Source organism: Scleropages formosus, chromosome 1 (genome assembly GCF_900964775.1).
Source record: "Scleropages formosus chromosome 1, fSclFor1.1, whole genome shotgun sequence".
In the NCBI taxonomy this organism is placed as follows: Eukaryota; Metazoa; Chordata; class Actinopteri; order Osteoglossiformes; family Osteoglossidae; genus Scleropages; species Scleropages formosus.
The window spans coordinates 50663053-50672759 of record NC_041806.1 but is presented as its reverse complement, the minus strand read 5'-3'; the positions used below and the strand labels follow the sequence as shown (position 1 = coordinate 50672759).

Genomic DNA, 9707 nt, shown 5'->3' with positions numbered 1-9707 from the left:
CAGTCAGACTAAGGCCAGTCGTGGTCTCAGTCCTGATCCTGGATTCCGATACAAGTACTCAGGAAGGGATTTAAGCTCTGCGCTTCCCCTTTAAATCTTTCTCTGTGGGTGTGGTGAAAGGCAGTGGGCGGTGCTTGTCAAAGGTAGTGGGTAAGGTTTGCTTAAAGGGGCGGTGCTATCCTGCTTATCAATATGCGGCATAGTGCTCTGACCCCCCAGTCCTGCAATGAATTGACGCGTTGGTGACTTTCATGCACCCTGATCGAGCAGACATGGCCCAAGGTGCGGAGCTCAAGACCCCCCTGGTCCTGCAGAACTACATCGGGGGGGAGTTTGTCCCATGTTCCCGATACATAGACTCATACGACCCGTCCACAGGGGAGGTGTACTGCCAGGTGCCAGACAGCGGCCCAGATGAGGTGAGGACTCACGAGGCTTCTCGCTGAACACGCGGTGTGTTTGCAGTTGCTGTCGGTGCCTCGTTCTTGTTGTCGTCTGTCGTGTGTTTGCTCTGCTAAATACGGGCCGCAGGTGGCGTAGTGGTTAGAGCTGCCACCTTGCACTCAAAGGACTTATGTTTGAATCCTATCCCATCCCTGCTCTTGTACCCCTGATCAAGGTACTTACCCTGAATGACATAGTAAACCGCGTATGAACACTGGACAACTGCTCCGTGTGTCAATATTTTACCATATTTCTGTATGACGGCAGACGTCAGAGTGTGTCCCCCAGGGCTTGTTGAGCACCAATCATTTCTAGCAATATTCATTTTTACCGGATCCCTAAACTTATGGTCAGGTTCTTCATTTGCACCTTGTTTACACACGGCTGAGGTGTTTACTTGAAAGTCCACAGGTAAGCGCTGGCAGACGGCGGGGTCCCGCTCGGGTTCAAGTTTGGGCAACAGTGAGGAGCAGGGAGTGCTAAGTCACCGCTGAACCTTTGTACTTTACACTGTAGTTGCTGGCTCTGATTGGCAGTTTACACAGGAACCGCTCAGGGTTACCGTGACACAAAAAACATCATATTCCTTTATATTTGTTTTTTTAAATTGTTTTATTTTACAGGGGATGAAACAGGGTATATATATGCATTTTACACAGAATGACCCCCTAAGGCATAAATAAATTGGCAATAACCAACTAAATAAATACATTTAAACTACATTTTATACTGTATATATACATCATTTATAATATAAGTGATATGTAATACGGTATCATTTATACACTACATATAAATGAAAATTTAATAAAATTAAAATATAAAGTAGAAATATAAAATAAATAAATAAGTCAATGGAAAGATTCCAACATTCCAGGGTAGAAGGGAATTCCAGGCCACGTAAACTAATATTCTTAGTCTGAACTGATGCAGTAAAAATTACCATGCTATATACAGGGGTAAATTATTGTAAAAGTGATGATCTAACTCTGTAAGTCCTCTTGGAGAAAGGGTTTGTGGGATAGCTGGTTGCGTAGTAAACACTGCTGCCTTTGAACCCAAAGGTCATAGGGTCAACTCCCATCTCCATCTGTAGTACCCTTGAGCATGGACTTACCCTAGATTGTTCCAGTAAAATTACTCAGCTATGCAAATAGTCATAAGTTGTGTTGGGGGAAAAAAACTAAACAGGTAAATGATATAAATATTGCACCGAGCCAACCCCCTGCTGAAGTTCTTTACCGCGGTGCATCTCATAGGTTGAGCAGGCGGTCAACGCGGCCAAAGAAGCGTTCTCCTCTTGGGCCGCCAGGAGCCCCGCCGACAGGGCCCACGTCCTCAACAAGCTGGCCGACCTCCTCGAGGCCCACCTGGAGGAGTTCGCACAGGCCGAGTCCAGAGACCAAGGTAAGCCCCGCCCCCTGCGGGCGGAGCTCCCCCCCCCAAACCCTTATTCTGCACGATCTGCTCGGATTCCAGCACCAACAAGTCAAGTCGCAATCATCGACGCAGCTTCACAGTGCGGCTGAATGACGCTAAAGACCGATTTCCAATCCGAAACGAGGTCTGACAGTCGTCATTTCTGGAAATCATGACCACAAACTCTGCAAAGATCAAGCTGCCTGGGAAAAGAAGGACGCTGGTCACAAACTGCCGCTCCCCAGTAGGAATTCACTGACACCTTATAGGGTATTTGCTGAAAACCGCAGAAAAAAAACTAGGTCAGGAAAGACCGGATGACTGAATCACCACCTCTGTGACCCAGTTTCAGAAAAAAATAGAACATTGTGCATTTCACAAAGGTCCTGCTTTGAAACTTCTTCTGTCCAAGACCAGCAAGAACACAAGCATAAATCTGGAGCACTGAGCTCAAAGCGTGAATCACCACACTGCGGCCAAAACTGAGAACATGCAGACTTTTGAGCAGCCAGAGATGGAGAAGCTCAAGGTTCTTGCTGAGGTGTAGGAAGTGATCAGGTCCTGTAGGTATTGGGGTGCAGATCCTTTCACCGTCTTGTAGACCATAACTCGAGTGTTTCTGCGTATCGTGAGCAGAGCAGTGACCGGAGAACCCGTGCGGGGCAATGACAGGTCAAGGGAAGGTGGTATAGATAAAGAGAAAGGGGCCGAGTACCGAGCCCTGAGGAACACCTCTTGAGAAACTGAGGTAGCAACACCAAACCACCTGGTAAGATGTACCTCAAAGGTAAGGTTGAAACCCTCTGAATGACAATCCTGTGGTTCCAAGCCGCACTAGAGAGGTAAGGAAGACGTGGTGGTTGATGTTGTCCACTTCTGCTGAGAACAAAGGGGCGGCAGCTGCAGTAGATCGGAGAGCTACTCACACGAATCTCTGCTCCAGACCGATATCCGTGTGCCCGAGAAATGGGTTCCAGGATGGTTTCCTGGACACAACATCTAATCGCATGAAACCACAAGATTTAGACAAGAGCTTGTATCTATGAGAAGTTCTCGAGTGAAGAAACGGTGTACATTTCCATCCTTCTTCTCCCCCGAAGCACTACAGGTTTGTCTCAACTGAACGACGATCCAAATGTGCACCGCGTGACCGAGGCCTCGTGTGGCGGCACCTCCAGGGTGACGGAAACCCCTCCTGCTCGTCTTCGTCAACAAGCCGTAGTTGTGTCCTTTAGCGAGCCGACCCGTACGCAGCGTGACGTATGACCGTTCGAGCGCGGTTTCATTCCGGGTGTGTCTCTCTGTCTTTGGACGGCAGGTAAGACGGTGACGGCAGCTCGCGCCATGGAGGTACCGAGGGCGGTGTACAACTTCCGCTTCTTCGCGTCCTCCGTCCTGCACCACATGACCGAGTGCAGTGAGATGCCCCACGCGGAGTGTGTCAGTTACACGGTGCGCCGCCCCGTCGGTGTGGGTAAGAGCTCCGGTCACTGCGATGCGCATACATATTATTATTATTATTATTATTATTATTATTACTCTTTTTCTTATTACTGTTCTTATTCCTCTTCCTTTTCTTCTTTTTATATGTGTATAATTGCTTTTTTCTTCTTAATTTTTTTTCTTATTATTCTCTTTTCCTATCGTTATTGTTCAGATTATTACTTTCTTCTTCTTGTTATAATTATTGTTGTTGATATTATTCATCAATTTCTTATTTTTCTAACTACTGCTATTTTTTTCTTTTCTCATTCTTGTTATAATTTATATCAGTGCTTTTTTATTACTCTATTATTATCAGTGTCCGTTCCGTCTCTGCTCATTTGGAGCGTTACACTGCCACTCCCCCTCTGCACCAGGTCCCTGACCCCTCTCTCTGCTTGGCTCGTTCAGCTGGACTCATCAGCCCCTGGAACCTTCCTCTCTACCTGCTCACGTGGAAGATCGCCCCGGCCATCGCCACGGGCAACACGGTGGTGGCCAAACCCAGCGAGATGACATCTGTCACGGCCTGGATGTTGTGCAAACTCCTCAAAGAGGCAGGTGCGTAAAGTCGGCGCCCCGCCGTCGACAGGCAGGGGGCGCCGCGGCTCCCCGTCCTCACCGGTTCGTCCCCCCCCCCCCCCGGCAGACATCCCCCCCGGCGTGGTGAACGTCGTGTTCGGGACGGGGCCCCGAGTCGGCGACGCGCTGGTCTCTCACCCCGAGGTGCCGCTCGTCTCCTTCACGGGGAGCACGGCCACAGCCCGGCTCATCGCCGAGCGCAGCGCCCCCTACTGCAAGAAGCTCTCCATGGAGCTGGGCGGCAAGAACCCGGCCGTAATCTTCGAGGACGCGGACCTGGAGGAGTGCGTCGCCACCACCGTGCGCTCCAGCTTCTCCAACCAGGTGAGCGGCTGCACTCCGCTCCCCGCTGCCCCCTGCTGGCCCGTTACGGCGCCACGTCTGCGGGACCCGCTTACTCAATTTTTTACCGCGTGTGCTCGGGGTCATTATCTCAAGCAAGGGTGCTCCGGCAGGCGGGATCCGAACCCGGGTCCTCTGACCGCTGCGCCACCTGCTGGAGCGCTTTTACGAGCCGACTTTGCTCTTCTCGGGGCTGGTCTCCAGGAGCCCCGCTACCTGTGAGTGATGCTGCCCCTACTCGCAGTGTCTCTTGTGACCTGCAGGGGGAGATCTGTCTCTGCACCAGCAGGGTCTTTGTGGAGAGGAGCCTTTACCCAGAGTTCCTGCAGAAGTTTGTGGTCGCAGCCCGCCAGTGGAAGACGGGGTGTCCCTTGGACAAGAGCAGTAACAACGGAGCCCTCATCAGCAAAGAGCACCTGGAGAAGGTTCAGCCTTTTAATAATAATAATAATAATAATAATAATAATAATAATAGTAAGTGGATAGCCTTTGGATCAAAAGGTTGCATGTTCAAATCCCCAAAATCTCCAATTGTAGGAACCTTGAACAAGGTACTTACCCTTAATTACTCCAGTAAAATTACCGAGATGTATAAATGGGTAAATAATTGTAAGTACCTTAATATTATAAGTTGCTTTACAGAAAATTGTTAGCTAAATGAATGAATGTACATGTAAATGTAAATAATAATAATAATAATAATAATTTTATGACAGTCCAGTGCATCACAATTATTTAAAAATAATATTTTTTTAAATAACTTGTTTAATAATGGAAAACCTTTATGCAGCTACTCGTGTGATGTAAACTGATTAACATGGATAAATGTAAATATATTTTGCAGAATTTTCTGGAAACAAAATCTGTAGAGTGAAATACAGACCTTATTTTCAAAGTGACTCTGGGAAGCTTTTCATAATAACATTAAAAATATATTTTATTATTCTTCTTGGTGAGAAAGCACTGTGCCACGTTGCAACGTGGAAATGTTCATAGTTCTTATTTTTCAATGTATTTAGGTTTGAAAACAAAATCACTGCTCTAACACAAAGACGTATATGATACATTGGAATGAGCAGTCAGTCGGATGACCAGACCACCTCAAATTTATCCATTAATTTTCTTCTTCTTCTTCTTCTTCTTTTTCTTCTTCTTATTATTATTATTATTGTTGTTGTTATTAATAATAACAACAACAATTAATATTATGACAAGGAGAATGTGTATGTGAACATGTGACAGGACCACAGCATAAACTAGGCTCTGAGGACCGGGCCCAGTTATGGTCCCACCAGGACCTTCTGGACCCACAGCCTCCCCTTGTGTCCCCAGGTGAGGAGCTACGTGAAACTGGCTCTCTCCGAGGGCGGAGTGGTGCATTGTGGGGAGGGCGTCGACCCGCTGCCTCTGCCCGAACGCAACAAGAACGGCTACTTCATGGGCGCGACGGTCATCACGGGCGTGGCGGACGAGTCGCGCTGCATGCAGGAGGAGATCTTCGGGCCCGTGGCCATCGTGACGCCCTTTGACGGCGAGGAGGAGGCGGTGCGCCGCGCCAACAACGTGCGCTACGGTCTGTCCGCCGTCGTGTGGTCGCGGGACGTCGGTCGGGTGCACCGCGTCGCCCAGCAGCTGCAGGCCGGCATAGTGTGGACCAACTGCTGGCTCGTCCGCGACCTCAACCTGCCCTTCGGGGGCATGAAGTGCTCCGGCGTGGGGCGCGAGGGTGGCTGGGACTCGTACCACTTCTTCACCGAGGTCAAAACCATCACCGTCAAGCACTGAGGGGCGGCGCTGGTGCTCCGGGTCACTGAGGTGAAATGAAATGATCAATGATGCTACACGAGGGCTGTGGGGAGTGCGCGCTTCCTTATTGATTGATTAATTGATTGGTTGGTTGGTTGATTGGTTGATTGAATGAATGATTGGTAGGTTGGTTGGTTGAACGATTGACTGGTTGGTTGATTGAATGAATGATTGATTGATTGATTGGTTGGTTGGTTGGTTGGTTGGTTGAACGATTGACTGGTTCATTAGCCGGTTGGTTGATTGGTTGATTGAATTAATGATTGATTGATTGGTTGGTTGGTTGAATGACTGACTGGTTGGTTGATTGAATAAATGATTGGTAGATTGGTTGGTTGGTTGGTTGAACGATTGACTGGTTCATTAGCCGGTTGGTTGATTGGTTGATTGAATGACTGACTGACTGGTTGATTGAATTAATGATTGATTGATTGGTTGGTTGGTTGAATGACTGACTGGTTGGTTGATTGAATAAATGATTGGTAGATTGGTTGGTTGAACGATTGACTGGTTCATTAGCCGGTTGGTTGATTGGTTGATTGAATGACTGACTGACTGGTTGATTGAATTAATGATTGATTGATTGGTTGGTTGGTTGAATGACTGACTGGTTGGTTGATTGAATAAATGATTGGTAGATTGGTTGGTTGAACGATTGACTGGTTCATTAGCCGGTTGGTTGATTGAATGACTGACTGACTGGTTGATTGAATTAATTGGTTGGTTGGTTGGTTGGTTGATTGAATGAATGAATGAATGATTGGTTGGTTGGGCAGTTGATGGACAAATTGAATGTTTTGATTAGTTCATTAATTAATTAATTAGTTGCTAGGAGGAGTCCAGCAGTCCAATCTGCCTCAAAGAGTCCAGCTGTATGTGGGGCTTGAATTCTCCACACATCATTTCTCATCCCACGGAAGAATTAATCACCTTTGCGTAAGTTTTACATGTCAAGCTTTTGGTCATCTGTAGTTTCAATAAAACTGGACGCACGTTGCGTTTGATCTCCATGCTTAACATTTGTTAAAATAAACCCAACGGTTCAACTGCTAACTTCCTCCCTCCATAAAGCAGCATCGCTGTGGTAACTTGTGTGTCAATAAACGTATGGGACCGTGGATTGTGTCCTCCTCATGATGTAGGTACAACGGGAGGTGCTATGGTTGAATGGGATGGCCTGTCATCCCTATGATCCCATCCCCCCCCCCCCCCCCCCCCTTCTCTCATTGCTCCTCCCGCTGCTCATTGTTTTCATCAGTGACTCAGGACTTAACTCACTTTGGCAGCGAAAGAGGGAATTTTGGACGTCCTGTGCGGACGAAAAGTGTCCGTGTCTCGCACCGGTGCGCTGCCTTTGGGCCCCCGCCCTTCGCGTGGCCGAGGAGCGGAATGCGTCCCGGTCAGCAGACAGGTTTCCAGGAAGCGAGTTCCGGGGGTGGCGGCGGCGGCGGGGGGTGAGGAGACGAAGTTACGGGAGTTTGTACAGCGAAGGGAGAGTAACATGAATGTGAAAGGAAAAGTACTGCCATGAGCACCCTCCCATGTTGACCCTGCAGCTGGACAGAAAGCAGTTCGGGGTCAGAGGAGGTCAAAGGTCATGATCCTCAGAGGCACTGTCCGGGCAAACAATCTGCCAAACTCCTGCACTCGGCGCGTTGAGTTCGAGCCGGAAGAGTTTGTGCAACAGGGTGAGGATGAGACGCGAAGGGTCATTCCTTCTCGTGGACCTCCTGCCTCTCACCACGGTAAACATTAACCTCCAGCTGCCCTTTACCACGAACTGTCACACATTTACTTTTCACAGGCCTCATTTTCTGGTTATTTGCGAAAATAAAATTGTTTGGCCGCAGCGACCCGTGGTGACCGCCGCACGCACACCCGCTCGCCTGCGTTCGCTTTCTTCGGCCCTCGGTAGGCTGGGTGCGCGAGATCCCGGTCGCCGCGGCAACGTCAGTCTTACCTGCCCAGGTGGGGCCGGGTGTGTGACAGTGAGGTGCTGTCACCGTGTGTCCAAGTGTTCAGTGACAGTTCTGCTGCTAGAGTGGAGCTGTGAGTCCACACACAGAACCAACAGTTCCCACAAACACCCCCTCGCATGTGATATTTTCGGTGATATTTATATTATAATTAATATTTTACTTGTTGAACCACTCAGATCAGCAGAAGGGAAACATCACACTGTGAAAAAGGCACTTCCAGCAGAGCGCTGCAGACTCTGACTCACCTCCCACATGATTTACATTTATTTGTTTAGCAGACACTTTTGTCCAAAATGACTTCCAGCAAACTCCATGTAGTGTTATCAGCCCACACACCTCATTCACCACGGTAACTCACACTGCTAGATACACTATTTACAATGGGTCACTCATCCATACATCAGTGGAACACACTCTTTCACTCACATACTATGGGGGAACCTGAACAGCATGTGTTTGGAGTGTGGGAGGAAACCAGAGCACCCAGAGAACATGCAAACTTCACACAGACCAAGTGGGGATCAAACCCATGTCCTCTTGCACCACCCAGGTGCTGAGACAGCAGCGCTACTTGCTGTGCCACCTGTGCTTATTTCATTCCTTTAAAAAAAACACACATACATTGTCTGAACCGCTTGTCCCATATGGGGTTGCAGGGAGCTGGAGTCTAACCTGGCAACACAGGGCATGAGGCTGGAGGGGGAGGAGACGCACCCAGGACGAGATACCAGTCCGTCACGTGGCACCCCAAGCGGGACTTGAACCCCAGACCCACCGAAGAGCAGGACCCGGTCCAACCCAATGTGCCAATGCACCACCGCCCCCCCCCCCCCCCCTTTAAAAAAAGCATTTCTGCTAAAGTCTTTACCCTCTGCAGCGCTTCCTCAAACGACAAACTGAGGTTAAAAGTCATTAAAAATGAGTGAGTGAGTCTTTATGGAATATCAGGACCCCCTCCTCATGAGGATGAACTGATTTGTCCACCAGGGGGCGCTGCGGTTACTGCACTGTGACCATTGATATGGTGAAAAATGGCCACAGCAACAAAAGGAGTTTCGGGTTTTATGAGCACTGAGACAGTGGACACAGGGACACACTAGGAGTGTCGGACCGCACTGATTCCACTCCCCTCCCTGGCGTTCATACCTCGTGTCTGGTGTTCCGGAGCGTTATTGACGAAAGGCGTGATGTGCGTGGAGCGAATCCATCAAGAACCAACACTAAATATCAGTTTGCCCCTCATCCAGGTTGGGCGCTGGACCACAGTGACCCTGCGCAGGACAAGTGGTTGATGAAAAGGGAATAAAGTAAAAGTCTTGCAGGCAGTTTTTCATTCACACTTGTTTTCTGTGAATAAATTTAGGGATGTGAGCATTAATAAAATTAATGAACTGATAGTGAGGAAGTGGCTGGACTTACGAACAAATGGAGTTACAAGCAGGAAGGGACAGCCGGTAGTGTAGTGCTTTGGGTTGCTGCTTTTGGATCCAAAGGTTGCAGGTTTGGTCCCCACCTTCAGCCCTTATCCTCTTGAGCAAGGTACTTACCCTGAATTGCTCTGGTAAAATTACCCAGCTGTATAAATGGGTAAATATTCATAACCAGGTAACTGTAATAATTGTGACCTTAACATTGTTCTTCGCTTTGGAGAAA

The 9707-nt window shown here is 48.5% G+C and overlaps 1 protein-coding gene across 1 annotated transcript; it reads left to right on the top strand.

Moving 5' to 3' along the window:
* Positions 1-213: 213 nt before the first annotated feature.
* Positions 214-6129, top strand: aldh8a1 (aldehyde dehydrogenase 8 family, member A1). The gene is made up of 7 exons (XM_029256683.1): positions 214-419; positions 1704-1851; positions 3182-3337; positions 3757-3906; positions 3995-4251; positions 4533-4694; positions 5602-6129. The coding sequence occupies exons 1-7, from the start codon at positions 252-254 to the stop codon at positions 6052-6054; spliced, it is 1494 nt and encodes a 497-aa protein (XP_029112516.1). The 5' UTR covers positions 214-251; the 3' UTR covers positions 6055-6129.
* Positions 6130-9707: the final 3578 nt, after the last annotated feature.